This window comes from Elephas maximus, chromosome 1 (genome assembly GCF_024166365.1).
Source record: "Elephas maximus indicus isolate mEleMax1 chromosome 1, mEleMax1 primary haplotype, whole genome shotgun sequence".
NCBI lineage: Eukaryota > Metazoa > Chordata > Mammalia > Proboscidea > Elephantidae > Elephas > Elephas maximus.
This window is the reverse complement of record NC_064819.1, coordinates 100,673,639-100,701,408: the sequence shown is the minus strand read 5'-3', so window position 1 is coordinate 100,701,408 and position 27,770 is coordinate 100,673,639. Positions and strand designations below refer to the sequence as shown.

The following is a 27,770-nucleotide window of genomic DNA, read 5'->3' as shown; positions in this document are numbered from 1 at the left end:
AAGCCGGGCGCTTATATATCTGATGAAAGTATACCCGGCATAACAGGTTCCCATTCAACAATTCCTACACACAGTGTTCAGTGACATTGGTAACATTTTTTAGTTTGTGGCAGCATTCTCATTTCCATTCTAGTCATTCCATTCCTGTTGGTTTAGCCTCTCTGCCCCCCACCACCCCAAACTTCTCATCTATGATTTAGAGCCTCCCTTACTTCTTTGAGGTTGTTGTTTCAAACATTGACTTCTCCGTGAGGCCTTCCTTGATTTTCCCTTTAAAACCTACCTTGCCCCCGCCCACCGCCACTCTTCCTTTACTTTCTTTCTTGGTTTTTTCCTTCTGGTAGAGTGATCAACTATCCCCATTCACTTGGAACTAAGAGATTTTCTGGGACACCAGAGTCTCAGTTTTAAAACTAGCAAGTTTGGGATGTTGGTCACCTATTTAAGCACTTATATCCAAATGCTAGATATTTTATTCATTTATTTTGTTAATCATCTCCCCCACTAGAATGTAAGCTTCACAAGGGTAGAAGTTTTGGTCTATCTTATTCACTGCAATATCCCAGGTACGGGAGGTATTTTTTGGCTCATAGTAGGTGCTCAATAAATATTTATTGAATGAATGAATGAAAGAATGAACTCATGGCCAGCCTATTCACCAGAGGGATTGTGCCAATGAGGTTTCTTTGGGCTTTTTAAGAAGTATTTTAAGATACTGTAAGGAGGTGGCCTCAGGTGGGGGCAGGCAAACTGCTGGGCCTGGAATGACGCAAACACTTGACTTGCCTAATTTTTCCCTCTTCAAGGGCCAAGCCCGGCAGTGTGCCGGCCTGCTGGGAATGACCGAGGGTATTGGGGCCCTGGCTGGGGCCACTGTATGTGATCTGTTGCCCACTGCCACCCCCTGGCGGTCCCTCATGAAAAAGCAGCCTCACTCACCAGCCACAGGGCCAAACAAGCGTGCTCCTCCCCTCCTGTTCCTCTCATCTTTTTGGTCCTGACTCCACTTCTCTCCCCTTCACTCTTTCTTCCACCCACTCCTCTCCCACGCCTCTCCTCTCTGCTTGCCCTATTACACTGCTACCTAAAGGCAAGAGCTTTGACCTTAGTCCACTGAGTTAAAACCTAGCTCTGGTACCTACTAGCTGTGTGACCTTGAGCCAACTACTAAACCTCTCTGAGCCTAGGTTTCCTTATCTGGAAAATAAGGATTGTGACTCCTGAGGGTGAAATGAGATAATCCACGTAGAACACCCAGCACCGTGCCTGGCCCGATAGATGTTTATTAATTTTTTATTAATTATTATTAGTACTCTCATGCCTGGCACTCGACGGGTGCTCAGCCATTGTTAGTTTACTCTCTTCCTTCTTCATCCCAGGTAACCCAGCCTGCACATTAGACTCACATGGGGACTCCTAAAAATACCCAAGCCCCCTTCCCATACCAGATTATCAACCAATTAAATCAGAAATCTTCAGTGGGGTACAGGCATCCCAAGGTGATTCTAATAGGCAACCCAGGTTGAGACCCCATTGGGTGACCAACCGTCCTGGGTTACCTTGGACTTTCCCAGTTTTATTGCTGAAAGCCTCAAGTCCCAGCAACACCCTCAGCCCCAGGCAAGCCAGGACATTTGTTCAGCCCCCTCCCCACAGAGAACAGGTCCCTGTCTTCTGAATCCCAAATCAGAGCACGTAGTCTGAGCACAAGGTTGGGGTGGTGGGTTGCGGAGGCTACAGGGACAGCTGTGCTAGGAGCTGGGCTTGGAGTGGGGGACACATACGGAGAGGTGGGCAGGGGTGGGGTTGGCTGTGGCTCAGTCAGACAAGTCGCCGTCAGGCTCCCCGGGGCTCTGGCCACTGGCAGCCCTCTCCACAGCCTTCACCCAGCGACCCCTCAGCTCCTTGGTCTCGGCCTTGAACGTGTACAGCTGACCTGACTGCTGCAGCTGGAAGACCCGGGGGTCCGCCTGGGACCCGGCAGTGACCTGGTAGCCCAGCAGGGGGATGGAGGTATGAGCCCGCATGTCCTGGGGGAGGGGGAGAGCAGTGGGTCACTGTCCCCCACCCCCACCCCACCCCCGCTTCAGCCCCACCACCTCAGGGAGTCATTTTTGAAGGTAACAGCCACACACCTGCTTCTCACACTCCATACGCCCATGAAGGGGAGTGGGATAGTGGGAGGACAGCGAGGAAGAGGAGAGAACAGACCACCCGCCAAGACCTGGAGTCTGGGCCCAGCTCTGAAACCCACCAACCCTGTGACTCGAGGGTGCCACATCCTCACTGTGCCTCAGTTTCCTCATCTTACATATAAAAAACCAAACTCATTGCCATCGAGTCAGTATCAACTCATGGCAACCCTATAGGACAGAGTAGAACTGCCCAATAGGGTTTCCAAGGAGTGCCTGGTGGATTCAAACTGCCAACCTTTTGGTTAGCAGCCTGAGCTGTTAACCACTGAGCCATCAGGACTCCATCTTACATAAGGGACCAACAATGCTCAACACCACCACCCCATGCGCACATACACCGTGGGGAGGCAAGGCCTGGGCAAGCGGTGGCAGCATTACCTGAGGGGCAGCGTAGATGTAGAGAACAAAGGGGTCATCCCAGGGGATGACACACCAGCCCCGGGGGCCGTTCCTGCCCCACCTGTCCCCGAGGAGCTGCAGGAAGCTGCACATCAAGTTCTGCTCGTACCCTGCTGCAGACCCTTTCTGAAACCAGAGAGAGTGACTGTCAGGGACCAGAGCATCCACTGTGTGTCGGACCTTGGTCTGGGGGCTTGACGACCACTACTTCTCATCTTTGCAGCAACCCTGCAAGGAAGGGTTATTTGCCCCTGTGTCTCCAAGAGGTCCCATCAGGTGCCTGTGGTCACAGCTGGCAATTGGCAGAGCGGCAACTGCACCCCAGACAGACTGACCCATCATGCGTGCGTCTGGGGGGCAGGTACTGCAAGGGCTTATCACCTGTGAGCTGCCCAGGGGACAAACTGGGGCTGGAGAAGAGGCTGACCACGCCCCCTCTGCAGGAGCAGGCTGTGTGGCTCAGCAGTCAGGGAAACGCTAGGCAGGGGCTGGAGGATTAGAAGGGGGTGGATGCCCATGCAAAGGGGCCAACTTGAACCTGGGAGCTGAGCTCAGCTGGCATAGGCTGTGTGCTTCTCTCACCTCCCAGGGACAGTGGGATGTTGACCCGGCCTGTGGGGTGGTGGTGACCGATGTCTGGGCTGGTTGGCATTGTATTTGCAGAGCAAAGCTGAGCACAGCCGACGCCCCGGCAGCAGCAAGGGAGCAGCCTGGGGAGTGCCTGCGGAGGTAGGGTGGCTTAGAGAGGCCCCCTGGGCAGCAGAAAGCCTGGCTCCTGACTCGCTGGCTGACCTCGGCCAAGTCACTTCTCTGGTCCTTGGTCCAACTCCTGGATAGAGGAAGGGTAGGACCAACTGGTCCGTGAAGTTCCTTCCAGTTAGAATGGAGCCTCTAGTCCCCCTCTCTCTGACAGTGGGACCCTGCTCTGGAGCCTCAGTTTCCCCCTCTGTAAAATGGAATCAGTGATACCAGTCCCTCTGCTTCCCGGGACTGTCAGGGCAGGCATGGGGACTTGGGCAGGAACTGTCCAGGGGGCCATGCTATTATTGGATGGGGACCCAGAGGAAGAGCAGAAGAGCCTGGATAACAGGACTGGAGCCAAACGTTGCATCCATTTGTTGATAGGCCTAGTGCTGTTTGGGCTGAGGAGGCGTCTGGGGGTGGTTCTATGGGCAGAAAAGAGAAGGAGGGAGCAGGGGGGACAGCGTGACCACATCTGGCTTGTTTCTCAGCACCCGGGATAATACCAGCGTGTGGTGGGCACTCAGCACACTGTTGCTGCATGAGTGATAGGGGGAGGATGGCCGCCCTCACCTCCAAGATGCCCCGCCTCTTGTCCTCCTTGTCGTCAGGGAGCAGGTTTCCTGTGAGGAACGTGTAGCAGTTGCAGCAGACACGGTTGGGCCTGTTGTCGTCATACTTCAGCTTGGCCCGGTAGTCAGAGCACTTGGCACACACCACCTGCCAAGGACAGCCGGGAGGGGGGCATGGGGCCTGAGTGAGGCCTGGGAGGGCTGAGCTTGTAGCTGGCCGGGGGCAGGGGTAAGAACAACCAGGGCCAGGAAGAAGAAAAAGAAAGTTGCGGGAGAGATATGGAAGCAGAGAGGGGGTGCCTGGTGGTGGTGCGGGGAGACAGCTCAGGCTCTGGGCTCCCCCAGCCCAGACTTTGTGACCCAGCCCCCCTACAAGTGCCCTAGCTTCTCCCCCTTCAGATTCTTCTTCTGTGAAACAGGGGTGAGATCATAACTCTGCTTTGTAGGATGTTTCAAGGTAAGAAACCAAGCCCCATATAAGGCCACTAATCCTAGGGGCTGGAAGATTGGAGGAGGCACTTGCCCTGGAGGCTCTGCTCACATCTGATTCACTTCTCGGAGAGCTCGTCTCTCTGCTCTCACACCTGGCTCCCAACAACTCTGGCCGGGGCATCTGTCCTCACCTGACATGGAGGAGGGGACAGCGCCTTGCAGAGAGCCATGAGGCTAATCGAAAGCAGCTGGTCTTCCAGGAAGAGCACAGTTCTTCAGAGCTCCATGGTTTAGCTCTAAGATTCATGCAAATTTTGCATCCCACTCAATCACATAGTCAGGCATGTTCTAATACAAACAATAGTTTAGCTAAACTAGTAAAGAATGTCTGCCTTCAGTGTTGTGCTCTTTTAAGAATTATCTGTAGGGGATCTAAGTGAACAACATCAATTCCAAAGATTAGACAAGAACCTTAGGGGGCAGTGAGTTTATTTTAATGGGGGAGGAGCAATTCGGAAAAGGAGGGTGAGAATGGTTGTACAACTTGAAGAATGTAATCTGTGTCACTGAATTTACACGTAGAAACTGTTGAATGGGTGTATGTTCTGCTGTGTATATCCTCAAGAACAAAACAACAACAAAAAATATATATATATTTTTTAAATGATGGGTTGGTGGTTTGGGGCAGGAAGACATGCCATGTCTACTGTGGGTTAGGGTCCACCCCCACCTTGCCCTGGAAAAGCCCGTGGGAAAGTCAGTATGAATCATGCCGGGGAAACCAGGTGAACAAGGCATGAGAAGACCTGGAAAGAAACACGAGGTGTGACTTAGAGGGAGACTGGGGTGTCACAGTGAGTTCAGGACGTGGTCTTGGACAGGGAGGGAGGTGGAGGGCAGAGGGTTATTCCTCAGCCAGAACCAGCATTGAGGAAGCTCATGTTGTGTCCCCCATGTGGCCTGGGAGGGACCTGCAGGAGAAGGCCCGGCCCCTGCCCCACCCTCGCAAGGATACCGGTCTGGCAGGAGAGACAAAAACTGGGCACCTAAACCACCGAAAGAATGACTCACAAATTACAAAGCCATGTACGTGCATGAGAAATCCCAGATCAGGACAAGGTTAGCTCAGACAGCGCCACACAGGGGGCTTCAACTACCTTGGGAATCTTGGATTCTTTTTTTATTCAGGGATTTACATTTTTTATATTATTATAAATAAATACATATATTTATATAGTTATGTTACTTTACATAAATATGTTAGATTTATTTCCTCTCCCATCAAGTACTTATTTTGAAAAAATGCCCAACCTACCAAGAAAAAAAAAAAAAAAACGCATTGCCCTCAAGTGGTTTTGGATTCACAGCGACACTGTATGACAGAGTAGAACTGTCTCACAGGGTTTCCTAGGCTGTATATCTTTACGGAAGTAGACTGCCAAATCTTTCTCCTATGGAGCGGCTGGTGGGTTCGAACGGCCAATCTTTCAGTTAGTAGCCAAGCATTTTAACTACTGCACCATGAGGGCTCCCTGTTATCATGATAAAAAAAAAAAAAACATGATAAAAAAAATCATGATAAAAAAATCATGATAGTCAACCTTAAATATGCAGCTGGCATCTCTTAAGAACAAGGCCATTCTTCTACCTACCTACAATGTCATTATCACATGGGGAAATGTACCATTGATACAATAGTGTCATCTATACATGGCTCATAATCAAATCTTCCCAGTGGTCCCAATAACAACTTTGGTCCCAGTAACAACTTTTGTAGCTGTCTCTTTTCCCCTATCCCAGATCCCATTAAGGATCATATATTCCATTGTTGTTAAGTGCCATGGAGTCAATTTTGACTGATAGGAACACTATGTGATGAAGTAGAGCTACCCTATAGGGTTTTCTTGGAGCCCTGGTGGTGCAGTGGTTAAGAGCTCAGTCTGCTAACTAAAAGGTCAACAGCTCAAATCCACCAGCCACTCCTTGAAAATACTATGGGGCAGTTCTACTCTGCCCCATAGGGTCAATATGAGCTGGAATCAACTTGACGACAGATTCGAACCACCAACCTTTCGGTTAACAGCTGAGCACTTAACCATTGTGCCGCCAGGGCTCTGGCAAGATCTCATCTAGCTGCCAGAATATTTTATTAAGCTGGAAGATAGGTACATGGGTATTACTGTACTATTCTTTATATTTCTTAACAATATATAATAATTTTTTTAGGAGTTAATCACAAAGTTGCCAGGGTGAATGGATTCAACCCTTATTTACAGGTATGAATCACCAAGAGCAGTGGCTAATCCCCGGGTCCTTTCTATTTGGCTTTGGAATGTAGCCCATTGCTTACATCTGAACATAGTGTATCCTCAGTCCTAGAAGCTGACTTTGTGTCCTGATTCAACACATTTTGGGGATACCTCCCTGACAGGCCCTAACCTACCCCAATAGGCCCCATCCTGTCCCCTGGGGATCATTACAGACTGAGGTTGCAAACGGCCTGTTTGCAGAATAAACCGAGGGGGTTGTAATGTCAACACAGAACAGCCTCAAATACAGGAGGCTCTTAAAAAGCAAAGCAAGATCTGCCTGCAACGGCCGGACCTGAGCTGTGGAGAGGGAGGAGTGGACACGGTTCCTTCCTCAACAAGTGGGGAGTTGAGTGCACCCTGCCAAGCTATTGAGAAAGAGAAAAAAAGGAGGAGAGGGAAGGGAATGGACTTTGTTCCGTTGACGCCTCACTTCAACCCTGAAGGTAAGTATTATCATTCCCATTTCATACATGAAGAAACCGAGGCCTGAACCAACCAGGTACCCCAGTGCTGAGGATATGTCAAGAAGGGAGGGGACAGTTAGGCAAGGCCAGTCAAGAAGTGAGGTTTGGGGGGTAAGGGTGGGTGCATAGAAGACATTGGGCTGGTGAGGTTGTGGGTGCAGAGCCAGAGGGGACTGAGGGGTTTAGAAGCCCCCATCCCAGAACTGCAGGCCATTTCCCGCTCTGGGTCTGGGGCCTTTGGTGAATGACGGTAAGGAAGCAGGTGAATTAACAGGGTTAGCTTTGGGGTGCCTCAAGCAGACCGCTTAACCTCCCTGAGCCTCATTCCCTATGTGTGCAGTGGGGATAATAGTAGCCCCTGCTTCAGAGGTCCAGAGAAGGTAGTATACCCACACCTGGCACAGACTCAGTGCTGACGTTCCTGGGTTGTGTTGAGTGAAGCTGGCAGAGTTGGCAGGGAGCGGGGAGCAGGACCTGAGCTGGAAGTGGGGGGCTAAGGTTGGACAGGGGACGACAGGGGCATGGGTAGGAACACTCACATAGCCGCAGGCCCGGCAGTGGTGGCGACGGCGCGTCAGGGCGTTGAAGGGCTCCTGGCAGCGCATGCACATGGTCACCATCTTGTCCCGGACCCACTGTGGTGCCCGGAGGCCCAGCTCCTCTGACTGCAGCTATGGGAGGAGGCGGAGCTGGGCATCAGGGTGGGCACTAAATGACTCCCCTTCTGTCTACTCCCCAAGGCCCTGGGGTCCTCTGCCAACCCACCCACCCACCCGCTCATGACAGAGATCATTTGTGTGGTGCTTCCCAATGGCTTCCACATGGAGCAGACTAAACTGATAAAGACCATGTGGGAGCACAGTTACTATGATCCCTGTTTTATAGATGGGGAAACTGAGGCCTAGAGGTCAAGTGGCTCAGAAGTTCACCCAGCAAGCCAGAGTTCAGAGCTGAAACTTAAAGTCAAGTCACAGACACTCACCATAACCCCTACTCCACTGGTCCTTCCACCTTCCCTTGGCTTCCCATTTCTCAGACACTTTCAAACCCCAGCGTGCACTGCCTCCCATGGCGAGAGATACAAACATGGAAACTTCCCAGGGAGAGTTTCATACAAAGGCTCCCAGAGGAATTTTTTGCTAATGGGGAACCTTCAGCACTGTAGTCACTAAGTAGGGTGATGTTGGGGTGGGAGGGCCTCCCCTGGTCCCTTTAATCACACCTGGTAGGTGACAGTCCCCTCCCTCCTAGCTGGCCTGGGCAGAGCAGAAGGAACAGGCCCTGTTTGCAGCTGGCAGCTCCAGCGAGGGATGCAAAAGTCTCCATTTACCTCTTGCTCCTGAGTATCTCCCTCAGGCCCCTGGATTGCAGCCTTAAAGGTTTCATTCCGCTTCTCGATTTGGTCAATGGCTGCTTGGCAGGCCTGGGGACAAAGGGAGGAAGAGATTGCTCACCTGTCCCTCCATCCACATATTCTACAAACACTGCTGAGAGCCTACTGGGTGCCAGACGCTGGATCCCAAGCACATGCTAGCTGACGTAAGGGGAGATAAACTATTAGCTCCAGATTACAAATGTGAAAATTGAGGCTTAGAAAGGTTAAGTGACTTATCCCAGGCCACCCAGCTAGGCAGTGAGGGGGCAGCAAGATTTGAACCCAGGTCTGACATCAAAGGTAGTATAACTACCACAAAGATAGGGGAACAGCTGGGTACACCCAGGTCCTCTCTCTTTTTATCTCTCTCTCGCACACACACACACACACTCACAAATACACACACATGCACCCCTCTCCCTCAGCCTGGGTGGGCTAAGCCAGAATCTTAGACTGCCACAGCCAAAAGGGGTCCTGGAGCATTCTGATACCTGTAACCAGGAAATCATTTCCTCCTGGGACCTGCTCGGAAAGCGAACACAGGTGTTGAGTGGAGCAGCTGCCTCCCCATTTTCCCCCGCCGCTCGCCCGGCCCCCAGCTGGCCTACCGGGCTTGCAGCTCCAGAGTGCGCTGCTTCCCAGACACCAGGAAGGCATGAGGGAACTCCACATCACTCAGCTCCCGCACCTGCATGGGAACAGGAGGGAGGAGACCAGGTCAGGCTTGTCACCCCTCCAGGCACTGTGGACTGGAAAGAGGGAAGACTTGCCAGTTGCAGAAAGGAGTTGAGGGATGGGGAACAAGGACAGAAACCTGTTCCCTGCCTCCGTCATCTCCCTGAGTCAAGCAAACATGTCTGCAACTGGGCCTTGCTCTGAGCAAACAGGGCTTATGGCCTCTGGAATTTTAGGAGCAGATAAGTGGGGCCAGAGCAAGCTGGGTGTCTAAGTTATTTAATGCTGCTATAACAGAAATACCACGTTCCACCCTTTGGCCCCCCTAAATTCATATCATTGCCACATGCAAAGCACATTCATCCCATCACATTGTCAAAATCAACTCCAAGTCCAAAATCTCATCTTCTGAAGCATCTAAATCAAATATAGGTGAGACTTTAGGCATATTCCATCCTGGGGCTAAATTCCTCTTCATCTGTGAACCTATGAAATCTAGAATACAAGTTATCTGCTTCCAAAATACAGTGGTAGAATAGGCACAAGGTAGACATTTCCATTACAAATGGGAGAAATTGGAGGGAAAGAAAGGATAACAGGTACCAAGCAAGTCCAAAACCCAGCAGAACAAATTACATTAGCTCTTTAGGCTTGAAAATAATCCTGTTCTCTCAGACCATCTGGGCAATGGCCCTGACCTCCATATTCTGGGTATTGGCCACACCCTCTAGATATTGGGTGGAGGCCCCTCAGCTCTGGGCTTCAGCTTCATTTTCCAGGCCCACTGAGATGGCAACTCTGTTCCATCCATTTTAGATGGCCCCATTCTTCCAGTCCATCTGAGTGGTGACTCTACTCCTTCAGCCCCGGCAGGCCCCCTTCTTCTGCCCCTTGGGCATAGCAGCCTCACCCCCTCAGCTTTGGGTGGCACCCCCATCCGCCTGGCACACCTTAACGGCAGCCCCACACTCTGGAACCAAGTTGGTGAAGATCCAACTCTTTGAAACCTAGGAGGCTGTGGCCCCACCCCTTGAGATCCAGGATACTGTGGCCCCATCCTTTGAAACTGAGAAGTCCCTGCTTCCTGTGCTCCTTCCGACAGTTCTGCTGATCTCTGAGCTGCTCCAGGAATGGGCCTTTTCATTTCTTGGAGGACAACAGATACAGCTTCTTTGGCCTGTTTCCTGCCTGTAGAATTCCAAGAGGCAGGCAGCATTCTTTCCTTTTGTTCTTTCTCTGTCCCCTTCATTCTAAGCTGATGGGTTTTCTGCTGTGGAGGTTTGTTAGGCCCATAGTCACAGGCTTAATTCCTTTAACAAAAGATGTGTAGTCACGTCCTTGGTGAACATTCTAGGACATGGGTCCTCAGTTTGTACAACAGAATTTTCCAAATCTTTAAGTTCTGTTTCCATTTCGCACAGTTCATTTTGAAGTCCATCTTTTTCCTCTTGTATTTTACTGTAAGCAGCAAGGAGAAACTACACAGCGCCTTTAAGATCTTGCTTAGATATCTCGTCACCCAAATATCCAAATTCATCACTTACAAATTCACCCTTCCACCAAACTTTGAACATAATTCAGACAAGTTCTTTGCTACTGCAAAAAAGCATCACCCTTCCTCCACTGCCTAATCACATGTTCATCATTTTCTTCTAAAGCCTCACCAGAAACACATTTAGTGATGACATTTCTAGCAACATTCTGTTGCTGGTGCCATATGTATTCTCTAAGATGATAGAGATTTTCTCTATAGGTCTCCTCACTTCCTTCTGAGACCTCACCAGAATTGTCTTTGATGTCCATAATTCTACCAATAGTCTCTTCGAGGGAATCTAGGCTTTTACTATGAGGCACCTTAAAACTTTTCTAGCCTCTACCCATAACCCAATTCCAAAACCACTACCACATTTTAGGTATCTGTTAGAGCAGCACCACACTCTTGGTACCAAATTCTGTCTTAGTTATCTAGTGCTGCTATAACGGAAGTACCAAAATTGTATGGCTTTAACAAACAGAAATTTATTCTCTTGACCTTTAGGAGGCTAGAAGCCCAAATTCAGGATGCTGGCTCTAGGGGAAGGCTTTTTCTTTCTGTTGGCTCTGGAGGAAAGTCTTTGTCTCTTTCTCCTCCTGTGTGATCTTCACGTGGCTTGGCATGTGTCTTTCCCTGTCTCTGCTCTGCTGGCTTGTTTAATCTCTTTTATATCTCAAAAGAGATTGGCTCAAGAGACACCCTATAATAATCCTGCCTCATTAACATAACAAAGACGTCCCATTCCCAAATGGGATTATAACCACAGGCATAGAGGTTAGGATTTACAACACATATTTTGGGGGGACATAATTCAATCCATAACACTAGGAGTGACAGCTCCTGACAAAAAAAAAAAAAGACAAAGGATTTACCAAAAATGGAAATTGGGTCTCAAAACCAGATTTGGGGACATGTAGCTTTTCAAGAGAAGCCCAGGGCCTAGAACAAGACCCCTATTCCACACAGCGAATGAAGGAATTAAGTGTCCAATTCATAGATTAAACAGATCCCCCATATCTCATCTTCCCCAGTCCTCTTGCCCCAGCTCCAAGGGTCCTGAAGCTCCCAATCATGGACCATTTACTATGTGATGGGTATTAAGTGCAGGGATCTCCATACATGTTCTCATTCAATCGGCACAACTCCTAAACCCACTGACCAAACTTAACATTCTTTGAAAGAGACAGCCAGACATTATATGACCCCTGAGGCAAGAACTATCAGTAGCTATTCAGTCTTCTTGCGCCACCAAATCTGCTCAAGTCTCTAGATTCTTTACCAGTTTTCAAGAAATATGGGAGACAGAGGGACATGTTAAATGACACCGGGGGATGCAGTCTGCAAAATCCAGATTGTGGGAGACTCTAAAAGGCAAATGACCTGATTTCTTCAATTAATGTTATTTTTAGCTGCCATCATGTTTGCCCCCAGCTCATGGATACCATGTACAACAGGAATGGACAATTGTGAGCCATAGGGTTTCTACTGGCTGATTTTTGGGAGATTGCCAGGCCTTTCTTCCTAGTCTTAGTCTGAACGCTCTGCCAAAACCTATTGAACATCCTAGCAACACGCAAGCCTCCATTGACAGGCAGGTGGTAGCTGTGCATGCATGAAGTGCATTGGCCTGGAATTGAACCTGAAGTCTTCTACATGGAAGGCAAGAATTTTACCACTAAACCACCATGACCCCCTCTTCAATTAATAAATGGCAAAAAAAAAAAAAAAAGCAAGACAGGAAAGTCAGGTCTGACGTGGTTTGGACTCAATACCCTTGATCATGAGGAGGTCCTGCAGGTTTATTAACAGAGGAGGTCATGTGAAGAGAGGGGTTTGGGGAAAGTCACTCAATCTATGATGTCTGCTGTGTTTGGCACTCTCTCAGATGGAATATCTTTGTGCAGTGCACAACCTGCATACCCATACAAGGAGAACCTCAGTGTGTGCACCTGTTGGGGGTGAAAGGCTATTCTAAACAAACTGGAACCAGTCTGTATCCCAAAGTCCAGTCAAGAAGTGACACAATAAATGGTGCAGACTTATCTGGAGCCTGACTCAAGCGACTGCACTTGGAGAGAGAGAAGGGGCTCCTAATTGGGAAACAATGTCAGGCAATCTGGCAAGACTGTGTGCCTAACTGGGTGAGGAAGAAGGAAGAGGGAACAGAAGGGGAAATCCAAGGTTTGGAGACCAGAACACATTGCCGTGAAGTCGATTCTGACTCATAGTGACACTATAGGACAGAGTAGAACTTCCCCACAGGGTTTCCAAGGCTGTAAATCTTTACGGAAACAGATTGCCACATCTTTCTTCTGTGGTGCAGCTAGTGGGTTCAAACCACCAGCCTTTTGGTTAGCAGCCAAGTGCTTAACCACTGTGCCACCAGGGATCCTTGGAGACCAGAAGTGAGAAGAAATATGATGATTTTTTACAAGAAAAGAGGACTAGGGGGAGCTCCTGACCTGAGGGCCCAGGATGCCCAGGTCAGCTCCCATTATCATCTCTGCAGAGGGACAGAATGAGGTTTCTCGAGGTTAGTTCCCTGAGCTCTGCCATGCCCAGTCTCAACTACTCTCCCTAGGTCTGGGCTGGTTCAGCCTCCTGCTAGCCCATACAGTGCCTTTGTGCTAATTAGAAAAGGACACCCCCTTCCTGAAAACACTTTACTGACACCTGTCGGCAAACTGGCAAAATAACCAGGTTTTGTTGGAACAAGACACTTGACTGCCATCTGCCGGACAATTATCATTATACAATCTATGACGCCTGCTGTATTTAGTACTCTCTTAGGTTCTTTTTTTTTTAGATGGAATGTACTGGGGTTAGATGGAATGGAAACCCTGTGGCGTAGGGGTTAAGTGCTGCGGCTGCTAACCAAAGGGTCAGCAGTTCGAATCCGCCAGGCGCTCCTTGGAAACTCTATGGGGCAGTTCTACTCTGTCCTACAGGGTCACTATGAGTCGGAATCGACTAGATGGCACTGGGTTTGGTTTTTGGTTGTAGATGGAATGTCTTTGTGCCGTGCACAACCTGCACAGCTGTATGAGGAAACCCGAGGTATGTGCACCTGCACCCTTTCCTTCCTCTCTGGTTGGCTCTACATAGGATGGCATAACACTAGGACCAGGCCAGACCTTGGGGAGAATCAGCTGCTGAGAACTAGGCCTTCCTGACACCCAGGGTGTCACAGGCCAGTGACAACCGTAATGGTAGGTTGAAAGTCAGACCTGCCTCCAAACCTCAGTCTCGGGAAATGTTTCCCAGCTCTGCGCTGCCATGCCCGGGCCATCCAGGAGAGGGTGCTATGCGCCGGTAGAGCGCAGGACACACCGTGGGTGCTCGTTGGGACTGGCAGGCTGGCAGGCGCCAGGCAATGGCACACGGGGCCTATGAGCCCTGGACACACACTATGCATCTGACATACTTTCCCCTTCTCTGTCTGTTTATGAGTCAACTTTGGTCTCTATTTCTTGGCCTTTCTGTCTAAATCTCTGCCTCTCTTTTTCTATGACTAGGTCTCTTCCTACAGGGCTGCCTGTCTCATTTGTCTGTCTGTAGCTCTCTATAAACCTGCCTTTCTTGATCTCACTCACCAAGGATCCCAAACCTGCATGTCCTGGCCTCTGGAACATTCTGGCTTCCTCAGAAAATGGAAAGCTGGATGCCTTCCGGGCCGTTACTACACTCCTAGAAAGCCTCAGTCAGCTCAGACATGGGATATGAGCTGTGGCTCTCCAGAAGTTACCCACGTCCCCTCATCAGCCCCCCTTGTCCTCATACTGTGCCTCACCCCCAGGCCCTTGACTCGGCCCCAGGTGCCAGGCAACCCCAGTCAGGAGCAAGGGCCAGGCCCTCAGGCAGAGAATTCTCAGAGGCCACTACCTGCAGCTCCCTCCAGGAGCTGATCCCTGGGGCGTGGCTGGGGATGAGGGGGGTTTGAGGATGGGAATGGGGAGATGGATGGGTACCGAGATAGGTCCGACCAGACCTCTGCTTCTTCCGGACCAGCTCTCCTGCCTTCGGCGCACACTAGGTTTCAGGAGTTATTAAAGAGGAGAGAGAAGGGTGGCCAGTAAGGTTTTCCCACTATTTCCTCCACTATGCCTGCAATTCCATCCAAACTTTACCCCTCTGGATAGAAGGCTTAGTAGGAGACAGTACAATAGCATAGTGATTAGGTTCAGGGGCATTGGACTCTGTAACATCTTGGTTTTTAATCCCAGTTTGGCCGCTCAAACCAGGATTCACTGTGTGACCCTAAGCAAGTTACTTGAACTTTCTGGGCCTTGGTTTCCTCATTTTTTAAAAAAATGGGATTCACTATAGATACATTGACACACGGGCAAACTGTCCAAGGTTACTCATTGCAGTCTCGTTTGCAGTGGTTGATGACTAAAAACAACCTAAACATCCATCACTAGGGGACTGAGTACCCGGGTGATGCAAACAGTTAATACACACTTGGCTGCTAACTGAAAGGCTGGAGGCTCGAGGCCACCCAGGAGTGCCTTGGAGGAAAGGCCTGACGATCTACTTCCAAAAACTCAGCTGTTGAAAACCCTGTGGAGCAGAGTTCTACTCTGGCATAGATGGGGTCGCCATGAGTCAGAATCGACTGTTTTTGTGGGTTTTTTTTAAACTAGTTTTAAAGGTCCAAAGGAGCCCTGGTGACACAGTGGTAAAACTCAGCTGCTAACTCAAAGGTCAGCAGTTTGAACCCACTAGCAGCCCGGTGGGAGAAAGATGTGGCAGTCTGCTCCTGTAAAGATTATAGCCATGGAAACCCTCTAGGGCAGATCTGCCCTGTCCTATAGGGTCGCTGAGTCAGAATCAACTCAATGGCAATGGGTTTCTTTCTTTTTTTTTTTAATTTAAATGCCCATCCATGAGGGACTTCTTGTGTAAATTACAGTTTATCTAGACAGCAGAATACTACGCAGCTGTGCAAAAGGACGCGGCGGATCTTCACATCCTGATATGAAACAATCCCCAAAGTTAGTAGTTAAAAAAAACCAAGTGTAGAATAGCGTATGGAGCATGCCACTGTTTGGGTAAAACAAAAATGAGGAAACGATGGCAAATAGATTGCTTGTGTATGCAAAAACCGCCCTGGAAGACGTCACAGGAAGAAAAGGCAGTCTTTAGGAAAGGAAACGAGGGGACAAATTTGGGAGGAGACCTTTCATTGTAAATATGTTTATAACATTTGATTTTGGAATGTAATCTTGGGCTGTGAATTATCTATATTTTTAAGTGATAAAATTAAAATTATTTTTAAAAGGTAAAAACAAAAATGACAGGGAATTCTAACAGGCCCTACCTCGTGGGGCTCTTCTGAGACCCGAAGGGATGAGGTCTGGCCCAGTCCATGGGGGCACCCTGCAATGGGTGCTATTCTAAATGACAGCTTTTGTTCATTTGCAGCCATCTTTGGGTGGGGACAGACAGGAGCCAGCAGCTGAGCGGACAGAGTAGACCCTGCCTGCTCAACATGTCCCCTGGGGACCACAAACAGCACCACCGGGGAGCTGGTTTGAAATGCAGAATCTTAGTCCCCACCGAATCAGGGCCTGCATTTTAACAAGATCCCCAAGGAATTCGAGAAGCGCTGGAGCGAGCTAAGCCAGAGTGTGCACTGTCCCAAACAGTGGGCCAGGTCAGTGGAAACCTGAGAGGGACCCTGGGCAGGAGGGCTGGGAGGCTGGGTGGGAGTGTTCTAGCCCCAAACTGTTGCATCTCCAAGTTTGCTCAGGACCTGCCAGGCTTCAGTACCTGGACTGAAAATCGATTGGGTCCCTCCTGCTATTCCCCACACTGGTTCCTGCCATCGGGGTGAAGCCTGACGGAGGTTGGGGGCTGTGATGGTTAATTTTATGCATCAACTTGGCTAGGCTCATGATCCTCAGTGGTTTGGCAGACACTAGACTGGTTTACTGTTCCACAATGTAATATAATGTAGTGTAATCACCTCCCATGATGTGATTTGATGTGATCAGCCAATCAGTTGAAAGGAGAGTTTCTTTGTGGGTGTGGCCTGCCTGCAGAATATAAATGGATGTTCTGGCAGTGCTTGCTCTCTCTCAGCCCTGCACTCTTCTCATCACCTGACCTACAGATCTTGGGATGCAAGAAGTCTCGCCTACAGAAGTCTCTGGCCTGCCATCTGACCTATGGATTTGGGACTTGCCAGGCCCACAATTGTGTGATCCATCTCCTCGAAGTAAATCTCTCTCTATATATATATGTGTATGTTAACAGACGGGATCAGTCCCTGGAGAAGGACATCACGCTTGGTAGAGTACAGGGTCAGCAAAAAAGAGGAAGACCCTCAACGAGATGGATTGACACAGTGGCTGCAACAAAGGGCTTAAACATAACAACAATTGTGAGGGTGATGCAGTGTTTTGTTCTGTAGTACATAGGGTTGCTCTGAGTCAGAAGCGACTCGACGGCACCTAACAACAACAGCATATATGTGTGTGTATATATATATAGATATAGATATATATGTACATGTATGTACAGATAGATAGTTGATAGATAAACACGTCTTACTAGTTTTGTTCCTCTAAAAAGAAAAAACCCTTTGCTGTTGAGTTAATTCTGACTCATAGTAACCCTATAGGAAGGAGCAGGGTTTCCAAGGCTATTATAATCTTTACCCCACGGAGCAGCTGGTGGGTTCAAATTGTCGACCTTTCAGTTAGGAGCCAAATGCTTAACCACTTTACTACCGGGGCTTCTTGGTAGGGGGCATCTCTAGAAAACCCAGATTAAGACAGGGGACCTCTCACCTTCATCCCAGCCACGTCGATACGGGTCCTTACGTGGAAGTGGGCACCCACCTGGATGACCCTGGGCACACAGTACAGCAACATGTTGTTGAACTGCAGGAGACACAGGCGTGAGGGTGTGTGTGAATGCATGAGTGTGTGCATGCGTGGGCAGTGGCAGGAGGGGGGATGGGCAGGAGGACGGTCAGATGGGGCTCCCCAAGGTGTGCTGAGCAAGCGGCATCTCCCTCCCTGCACCCCACACTCTGGGCCAGCTCATAAGATGTCACAGGCATTGCAAGGAAGGGGTTGTTCAGCCTCCAACCCAATTACAGAGGTCATTGAATTATCACTCTACCTGTGAGCCTCGGGGACCACAACAGACCTTGGAAACCCATGAGGTCTTTCTCACAGGAGCTCAGGGCAGCAGGGGCTTATGAGAAGATGTGGCCTGTCTCCCAGACCTCCAGGCAGGCCCATGTGTCCAAATCTCCAGGACATCCCCTGGCTTCTTCAGTGCCAGCCAGGGCAGTTCTTCCTTGATGCTTTATAGCACCATTGAATACCACAGGTTTTGGAGCCAAACCGAATGGGTTCAACACCATCTCTACTGCCTCCTAGGGCGTGTCTGGGAAACCTGTGGCTTGGAAATCCCTGAGGCCTAGAGGCAGCACATGACTTGTCCAAAGACTCGGGTACCAAAGGCAGAGAAGGACAGAGAAGACTGCCCTTCCCTTGCTTTTCCTGCAGTGCCAGGTTAAGGCCAGGACCCAGGACAGAGTGCCCATGGGCTTCTCTCACCAGTGTGCGATAGGGACCCCCAGCATCCCTACCAAGAACAGGTAGCGTTCCATGGGGTCATTGCGACGGAAGGAGATCTTGAGGACAGGGCCCTCGCGGAGCAGGGTATTGGAGGGGTCTACTATGTCGTCCTCGAGGCCCAGACGCTGGTACACCTCCCACAGATCCTGCAGCCGCTCCTGGGGATGGGGTGGTGGAGCACACTTAGCCAAGGGCAGGCAGGGCCCACCTGTTTCCAGAAGGTTTGCCTTGTAGGGATGGGGGCAGAGGGTATGAGGGGGAGGGCAGCAGAAGGAAAAAGTGTCACAGGGTGGGGCCAGGGATGAGTGGATACAGTGACCAGGGTATGTTGGGAGGAGGCTGAGACTTGCAGGGAGGAGGTGGCAGGGCCCCAGAGATATCCTCTGTTCCCGTCCCTGGGCTGGGCTGCTCACCATCTCTGTGATGGCTGCATTGGAGTGCTGAGCGGCTGAGAAGATCATATCGAGGGCTTCTGAAGGGAGCAGGACCAGAGTTATTTCCCGAAACTCTGGGGCTGATGGCAGGAGCAGGAGGTCCTTGAGGCTTCACACAGTGGCCTCAGGATCTGCTACATCCACTCCCAGGAGCAGCCCTGCCTGTGCAGACCAGCACATGGGGTGTCTGTACCATGGGGGTCATTTCCCACCCAGGGTGGAGAGACTGGAAGCCACCAAAGGACAGGGAGTAGGCACCAGCTTCTGTGACTCTCGCTGCTTCCCCTACTAAGTGGGCCCCAGAGCACGTAGTGGAGAGAGCATGGACTGTGGCACCAAACAGGCCAAGGTTCAAATCCCACTCTGCGCCTTTCTGGCTGTGTGACCTTGGGCAAGTCTCTTAACCTTTCTGGGCCTTAGCAGCCAGGTAAGGGTACAGATAGTGTCTAAGAAGTGCCTATGATCGATGTTAATAACTGGTGATCATAATAACTATTTTAGCAGATGTTAATAAATCTATCAGAGGAGCTTGGGGCTCCTCAGCCCCCTGGACCCCCAAAGGTGTTCTCACTCTGGGCGTCGTCCCGGTCTGGGGCCTGGGCAGGCAGCTTCTGGACATATTCCTTGAGCAGCAGCTCGTAGCGTGGAATTCTCTGCACAGGCTCCAGCATGTGGTGCTGCAGCGTCAGACTGCTCGAGGCCTCGCTGCTCTTGGGGATGAACAGGGAGAGGAAGGGAGAGGGTAAGAATGGAGAAGGGAGAGTCAGACTGTTCTTCAGCATCAGGGGATTGGGCAAGGTGGTCTGGGTGCTGGGGCCTGACAAAGCAGCTGAGCTCAGGAGAGGACTGCCAGGCCGTGGTAAAAGTCAGGGAAACTGAGCCACTGCACACTGCAGGTGGCAGCACTCTGCGCCCCCCCCCCCCCCAATCTCACCTGGATGCGTGTGATAACCTCCTGGAATGGTGGGGACTTGTCGGTCCAGGTGGCCAGCAGATCAGCGGCTCGCTCAAAGTTCTTGACATACTCACTGTACATCTTCAGGAAGGGGGCCAGCTTCTGGATCACGTCCCCAATGCGGGGGGTGGCTGTCCTGCAGGAAGGGCACCAGGCATTGCCATCAGCCTGGGGACCTCCTCTCCTGACTCCTGACCCTGCACTTCCAGGTGCAGGCACAGGGGGAGGGCCATGTTGTCCTCACACATATGTGCCTGGTTGAGCCCCATCGGCACCCTACCCTGCCACTTAGAGCTCCCTGAGAGCTCATGCCATTCTCTTCCAGTGAAGGGTCTCCCCCACAAGGCCCAGCCCACAATAAATGTTCAATAACTACCTGATGTCTGACTGCATGATAACAATAATGGCCACATGCTAAGCACTGACCGAGACGCACTGCATATCTCATTTAATTCTCACAACAGCCCTGAAGGTGGAGACAGTCCTTAGCCCTTCTTAGACATGAGGAAACTGAGGCTGCAGGGGTAAAAATTTATCTAGTATCATTCTGTGGTAGGGCTTAAAGGTCACCCAACCCAGGGGCTGTTCCAGCAGAGCAATAAGGAGCTGGCCTGAGTTTGATTCCCAGCTGCGTCTCTTACTCTAGCTGTGTGTTCTTGGGCAAGTCAGTTACCCTCTCTGGGCCTCAGTTTTCCCATCTGAAAAATGGGATAATGATAGATGCCCTCAAAGAGTTGTTCCTTTTTAAAAAAAAAATTTTTTATTATGAAAATGTTTAAGCAATCATAAAGAGGATGTAATAATGAACCCCCAAATAGCATCACCCAGATTTAACAATTACTAACATTTTGTCATATTTCTTCACCTTTGCCAGAGGGTTTTAAAGAACATCTCAGGCATCATGACGTATCTTGGGCAAAATATATAAAGCAAGTAATTTCAATTCTACATACTTTCGTGGTCGTTTCTGAAAACAAAGGAGGCTTCTTTCGAACCACAATCATCACGCAGCAGGCTCTTAGGAAGATCAGGTGTGTTAATGCGTGGACAGCACAGGGCTACGCTTGTAGGAAGCCTGCCTCCTAGGTCACTAGGCCTAGGGAGGATCTGACTCATCCCCTTCCCCAAGACACAGCCCTGGCTTCCAGAACTCATCCATCCAAGCGCCTTGCTGTCAGCCAGGCCTGGGCACAAGGAAGAGGCTGCTGTGGCCACACCGCAAGGCCAGGGGCCTTACAGGACAGGCCCAGTGTCCTGTGGGCTATATTCCTGACCTGGCCAGGCAGCAGTCAGGGGGCCTCAGGGCTGCTGGCGGATCTCACCAGTCGTCCAGCCGCCGCTGCAGCTCGGGGAGGAAGAACTGCGAATGGAACTGGTAGATGGAAGAGATGTTGGAGAAGATGAGCTTGACCACATCCTCAGAGAAGGCCTTGCTGCTGCGGGCCTCCTTCAGCAGCTCCTGGAAGAACACCTGCAGCCGGGCTCCAGATCACTCAGCCTGCCAGGAGAGGGGGGCCCACCCACCAGCGTAGGAGGAGACGCTTACAGACCAGGGGGATTCTGTGGCCCTCTCCAGCTTACTAAATGCTTCACCTCCCGAATCGCCCAATGCCCTCCCACGACAACCTTGGGAAGAGATAGGCAGGGAGGATCGTATTCTGGCAGCTTTACAGATAGGCAAACCAAGGCCTAGAGATGAAGGGACTTGGCCAAAGGCCAGCAGTTGAGGAAGGTCAGAAATGGGCTGGCCCTGGGTCTGCCAAACCCTTGGACTCCACCAGGCTAGGGATCCTCATTCTGATGGCTAATGTGTCAGTGATTCAACTCTTGAGCCTTGGGGCTTCTTAAGAAAGTGTGAAGAGATGCCGATGGTGAGGATACAGGCATTGCTATGACCAGTGAGCCTGGAGGGACTGGCTGGTGTGTCTTCTGCTCTATGCGGGGCTGGCCCAGGCACCAAGGGTGGAAAGGGGACTGGTGCTAATTGGCTAAATCCTAATTTCTACATCAGCTTCAGCCAATGGGGTTAAAGGGCTAAGGACTTGCTGGAGTTAAACCCAGGGATCTTCTCAGTTCTGGTGAGCTGGGTCATAAGGCGGAGTAAGGGTGGGGTGAGGAGACCAGGGCCCTGGGGCCCTGGTGTATGGGGGGGTGTCCTAGCCACTGGCCTGGTCCAGCAGGTAGAGGCGCGCTACATAGGCCTGCTCCGTCTCCAGCAACTCCTGGACAATCCTCTTCTCCTCAGGCTCCTATATGGGGATTGGAGGGCAAGAAGGAGAAGAAGAAGGAGAGCTTTGGTCTCCTCTGATGGGGACCGTGAGCACCAGTCTCCAAAGATGACCCAGTGAAGCATACCTCCTGGTATTCATGATCTCCCCCCGCCCCACCAGTGCATCTGGCCTGTGCCTGGGGTCACTTTAACTGACAGAATGTGGCAAAAGTAAGGCTGTGCAAGTACTGGGTCTAAGCCTTAAAAGGCCTAGCAGCTTCCATTTGTGCACCTGTGGGAGCTGTGAACCATCATGTCAAGAGGTCTGGCTACCCTGATGCAGAGATCTCATGGAGAGACAACAGAGAGGAGAGGCCTGAGACATCAGAGAGAGAGATCTCAAAAGGCGACCCTGCATCCCTGCTGAGGCACCAGGCTGTGAGTGGAGCTATCTTGGGCATTTCGGCCCTGGCTGACTGCAGCCACCTGAGAGATCCCAAGTGAGACGAACAGAAAAACCATCCAGTTGCATCCTGGTCAACCCACAAAACTGTGAGAAATAATAAATTGTTGTATTAGGCCGCTGCATTTTGGGGTAGTTTGTTTGCAGCAACTGATAACCAGAACACCCTACCATGTTCATCCCCTCCATTTTACAAATGGGGAAACTGAAGGTCAGAGGTTAAAGGGATTTGCCCAAGATCATATAGTTAGCAAGCAGTCAAGCTGGGATGGGAACCCAAGCAAACTGGTTCCAGGGTGCATGGCCTTGAAAACCCTATGGAACACAGTTCTGCTTTGTGCACATGGGATTGCCATGAGTTCGAATTGACTCGACGGCAACTGGTTTGGTTTTGGTTTTTAACTCCCGTGCTTTTCTGATGAGCAAACTGAAACTCACAGAAAGGAGGTGACCTGCCCAGTCTTTAACGGGCAGGAATTAGCACTCAGGTCTCTATTTCTAATTTAGGATTCTTGCCCCCTTCAGTGGGTAAACTGAGGCTCTACCTGGGAAGGGTACCAGGTTCACTAGGTGGAAACTGTCCAACTAGTCCAAGCTGTTTAGCCTTGGGCAAGTTCCTTAAGCTGTCTGAGTTTCAATTTCCTTGCTGGAAAATTCTAGAGTGAGGGCGATATGAAATAATGCCAGCAGTGGGGTGCATAATAGACAGTTGATCAAAGGCTGTTAAGAGAATGGAATGTTCTAGCTTCCAGCTGATTTCTGATTTCATAAGACCGCCATCTGGGGAACTGCTAGCTCTGATTAGGGGTTTGGGAGAATGTGAGGAGGAGGTCAGTGGACAGACCACCTTCCCCCACCTCAGCCCCAGCCCTCAGGTACCTGCGTCCCTGACCCAGGGCCAGTCCCGGGCTGGTAGGACTTCCTCCAGGTCCCGCTGGACAGCTTGTTCTTCAGGGAGCTCAGGTACCTCCTGCTGACCGTCCTGGGCCTGGACTCCAGGGATTCCCCCAGGCTAGGCTTTTCCCATGGCTCTGGGGGCTGGGGAGGTCTGCACCCAGAGTGGTAGCACTCGTCTTCCTCCAGCATGTGAGCTCTGGGTGCTGCTCCTGGGTTCCTGAGGAGAACAGAGCAAACCTGAGGGTTCCCTTGTCTGCAGAATAGGGAGAGAGAAGAATAACACCTCCTGGGGGCAGGGAGGGATGGCAGGTCAATGACTGCAAACCACCATGTGTCATGGCCCCCGAGTGCCCGCACTCATAGCAGCTTACTAAGTAGGACTTTCACTTCCCCTGACACCTTTCTTGGCGGGAACTCCAGCCTTTAAAATGAGTCAGCCTGTACTGTGTTTTATTCTCTGGGGAACTACATACTTCCCTGTTTAAAACGCGGCTGTGTACAGGAATCCGCATTCTGCACACAGAGGCTCACCGTCACCTTTGGACTTATTAACAGGAGAGGCCTTACTTCTATTATCAGTTTTTGCAGAGGAAAGACCCTAGAAGCCTTAAAAACTGGTATAGCGAGGGAAGGTGGGAGCCACGGAACAATCTAAAGTGAGGGCACAGCTGCTAAGCTGGGTCTTTTCAAGGGCTGTGGTGAGAGTCGTGCCTTCTACACCTCCAGCAGTGAAGGAAGGCAGCCTGGGAAGAGTTTCCTTGTTTCCCAGGGGTGGGTCTTCACAAGGCAGCTTTGACCCTGGGTCTGTAGATCAGTTAAATTCCTTAGACAACAGAGGCCACCCTCTCTGACTATAGCCAAGGCCTTGAGCTGTGCCCCCGTCTCTCCTTGGTGTGGAAAAGCCTGGGATGACAGCACAGGCTAGGCATTCTTGTGAGTAAGATAGGTTGAAAAATGGAAGACTACAAGGGCACAAAAATCTCCAAAACTCTATGAAGAAAGTTTTCATTACCCCCGTTTTGCAGCTAAGGAGGCTAAAATAGGAGAGGATAAGTTACATGCCTTCGACCACACAGCTAGAGGTACCAGAGGTGGGATTCGAACCAGGCAGGCTGGCTCCTGAACCTTCCCCCTAAATTGCTTCTCCTCACTTGAGTAAAGCAGAAACAGGCCCAGAGAGTCAACATGACTTGCCCCAAGTCACAGAGTCAGTTGGTGGCAGAGAGAGGATCAGACCCAGTCTCTGACTGCGACTCCTGGGCTCTCCCACCCTCCTTGGCGTCCCAGCCTACCAGTCTGCAGCTCCTGTGTCTGGGCCTTGGGCTTTCTGTTCTACATTTGGTTTCAGCTTCTGCATTTCTCCCCAAGTGTCTTCTGTTTCCACTTCACCCCTCAGTTTCAGATCAGCTAGGGCTCTGGGGACCTCACAAGAAAGCCCAGACCAGGGCAGTTGGCATGGAGCCTCTCACAAAATAAGGGGTGACTCTTCCAAATGAGGCTGCTCAGACCCCCCTCTGGCCTGGGGCTCCCTCCTCCACGCCTGGGTGCTTCCTGGGCAGAGCACAGTATGCAAAGGATCCCCATCCAAGCATGCCTATTCCATGCCTGGCATGCTGGGTGAAGTGGGGCCAGCTCCCCACTCACAAGGGGGTGATGGGCTAGGAAGGTGGCACCATGAGAGCTGTCCTTGGTGCTGAACAGAATGTGCTTGGCAAAGGACTCTGGGAGAGGCTAGGTAAGATAACCCAACTCAGGAAGTTGAATGCCCTTCTAGGTCCATCTCTATGCTACTTGCACCTTGAAGCCTGCTCTGAGTGCCCTCAACACAGCATCCAGGTCCCTCCTAGGACATGTATTGTACATGACCTTGCATCATAGATATTACCTAAGAGAGTCCCAAACACAGTCCTAGGCTTATCACATGCCTGCTGAGTGGATTAATGTCACACACACACACACACACACACACACACACACAGGGCTACCAATGACCTCCATAATCAAGCCCAGCCCTTTCCCTTCAGACAGAGGCCCCAGTAGTGCCCAACAGCATGTGAACTGGCAACCTCACCTCTCTGTGCTTCTTTCCTCATCTATAAAATGTAAGTAGTAAGAGAACCCACCCCCAGTTAAGTTGTCAGGCTGATTAGATGAAATGAGTGATGAAGTGCACTTAGGTCAGTGCCTACAAATAGGGTAACCATGCATCCAGGTTTTCCCAATACAGTCCCAGCTTCACCTGCTGTATTTTTTTCCAGACAATAATAATAATAATAGCATTCACTTTCAGTTTCAAATGTGCCCTGGTTTGAATGGCAAATTATATGGTTATCCTACTCAGGGGACTAAATGCTGGATAAACATTAGCTGTTATTTCTTTGAGGTGCTGGAGGGCAGGGGGTGGAGTTGGGCAGCCCAAACACTGCCTTAGATCCTCCCACACTGACTTGTAATGACACACCCGCATGTCTGGACTCTCCCCAGTGCATGCAAGGCACTCTCATCCCTGCCCAGCTCCTGGTACCCAAAGACACTCTCCTGTGCTCCCAAGAACCATAACCAGGAACCTTGGTGTGGCCCAGACACTGGGAGGTAGGGCCCAGAGGGAGGGCTGCTCACAGGGAGGGCCAAAGGTGGCACAGGCCCTGTTCCCCAGCATGGAGACTGGGAGGGTATATGTTGCCTGAGGACCCGGGGCTGGGCAGAGGGGCTGAAGCGAGGCCACCAGTCCCCACAGTGACCCTTCCAACCCCAGCTGCCCCGTACCTGCTGTTCTCAAACACAGTCACTAGGTTGGACACAGATGCCAGCTTCTTCTCGTCGGCCCCCTCCATCTTGCAGGCCTCCAGGCTGGTCCTTAGTCACCCTCAAAGCAGGGAGGAGCAGCCAGCACACTCAGCCACCCCAGTCTGGGGACATAGAGTGGCTAAGAAGTCCCAGAATCTTCTCCCATCTTTCCTGAAGACTCTGCAGTCCTGCTCCTGCCTTCACAGTGAGGAAAGAGGAAGTGGTCCCAGACCACCGCCCAAAAGGGGAAAGCCCAGTGTACCTCACAGTGGGAGGAGCCTACTCCGGCCCCAGTCCCACTCTCCCAAGGGTTAATATTTAACCCTGCAGACCCCCAGTTCCTGAATCCAGCCCTGAGAGGGCAACAGGACTCAGAGATAGTTTCTGGAGCCAGGTCCCTGACTGACCTCTTGGCCTGAGCGTCTCTAGCCAACCACACTTGCTCCCTCACAAGGTCCAGTGGCTTTTACTCCTTCCCTTTCTCAGCAACTTCTTTTCTGCTTCTGAGCCTGCTCACTGCTTTAAGGAAACAGCTTCTTTAAACTAAAAATAAATCACAAACCTGTTAAGGGCTGGCCTGAGAGAAGCCCAGGGAGGAGTACTGTGGGTGTTTCCACTTCACTCCACCTAGTTGTCCCAGGGGAGGGCAGCTTCCTTTCTGAAGCTCTGATGATAATAATAGCTAACACACTCTTTTACAAGTATTAACTTATTTAATCCTATAACAGCCTTTTGAGGTGGATCCTATTACTATTCCCATTTTACAGAAGAGGAAACTGAGGATCAGCAAGGTTAAGTAACTTGCCCAAGATCACACAGGAAGAACACAAGAGAAGTCAGATTTCCAAAGCAAGGATGGGTGTCTTGCAATTCCAGCAAAGACTTGGCTGGAAGCCTGGATTACCACATTCTTGCTGCTCTTAGCACACTGGGTTGTCTCCCCCTGATGTCTTCTGTACCACCTGGCCCCCCATCCCTGGAGTACACCTTGGCCATGCAGGCAGGTCTTTCCCACTGGGTTCTGGCCTCATTCTGAGACAGCGTCCTCCATTGTGATTGGTCTTTGTCCTGGAGGGTAGGGACGGAGCCTTAGTCATCTTGGTACTTCGAAGTGCCCGGCACAGCTTCACATCAGCAATTGTGAACCCCTTCGGCTTCACACACCCAACAGCCTGGCTCTCTCAGCGTTTTGCCTGTGCTGTTTCTTCCACAGGACATCTGACTCCTCTCCCCTCAACCCAAATCTTACTTCATTTTCCTCACTTTGTTGTTTTTACTTTCTTTTCTTTTTTTTTTTTGGAAATCCCCATTCCTCCCTCCTGCCAGCCCCTGGTAACCACTAATCTCTTGTCTCAATGTGTTTGCCTGTTCGAGGTATTTCGTATAAATAAGGTCATACAGCATTTGTCCTTTTGGCCTGGCTTATTTCACTCAGCATGATGTCGTCAAGGTGCATCCACGTAATAACAGGTATCAGAATGGTATTTCTCTTTATAGCAGAGTGATACTCCAGCAAACGCATATATCACATTTTGTTTCTTCATTCATCTGTTGATGGGCGCTTGGCTTGTGTCCACCTTTTGACTATTGTGAATAATGCTACAATGAACATTTGTGTACACGTTTCAGTTTGCATTTCTGCTTTCAATTTTTTTGGATGTATAGCTAAGAGCGGAAATGCTGGGTCATATATAATCCTACATTTCACTTTTTGAGGAACTGGCACACTTT

General features: G+C 50.6%; 1 protein-coding gene across 5 annotated transcripts; it reads right to left on the bottom strand.

Annotated features, from left to right (window-relative positions):
- Positions 1 to 293: 293 nt before the first annotated feature.
- FGD2 (FYVE, RhoGEF and PH domain containing 2) lies at positions 294 to 26,545 on the bottom strand. Of its 5 annotated transcripts, none has more exons than XM_049890961.1 (18): positions 26,447 to 26,545; positions 26,019 to 26,237; positions 23,235 to 23,469; positions 21,852 to 21,932; positions 21,006 to 21,154; positions 19,663 to 19,819; positions 19,300 to 19,438; positions 18,708 to 18,808; positions 18,306 to 18,452; positions 17,494 to 17,586; positions 9,099 to 9,178; positions 8,982 to 9,012; positions 8,446 to 8,538; positions 7,655 to 7,786; positions 3,909 to 4,055; positions 3,177 to 3,315; positions 2,574 to 2,720; positions 1,924 to 1,988 (listed from the first exon to the last, which is right to left on the bottom strand). In XM_049890961.1, the coding sequence occupies exons 2-17, from the start codon at positions 26,084 to 26,086 to the stop codon at positions 2,608 to 2,610; spliced, it is 1,905 nt and encodes a 634-aa protein (XP_049746918.1). In that variant the 5' UTR covers positions 26,087 to 26,237; positions 26,447 to 26,545; the 3' UTR covers positions 1,924 to 1,988; positions 2,574 to 2,607. The 5 variants fall into 5 exon arrangements, with proteins under 5 accessions (XP_049746881.1, XP_049746899.1, XP_049746890.1 ...); XM_049890951.1 differs by having other exon boundaries at positions 1,943 to 2,030; XM_049890924.1 differs by lacking the exon at positions 3,177 to 3,315 and having other exon boundaries at positions 294 to 2,030.
- Between the last annotated feature and the right edge of the window lie 1,225 nt (positions 26,546 to 27,770).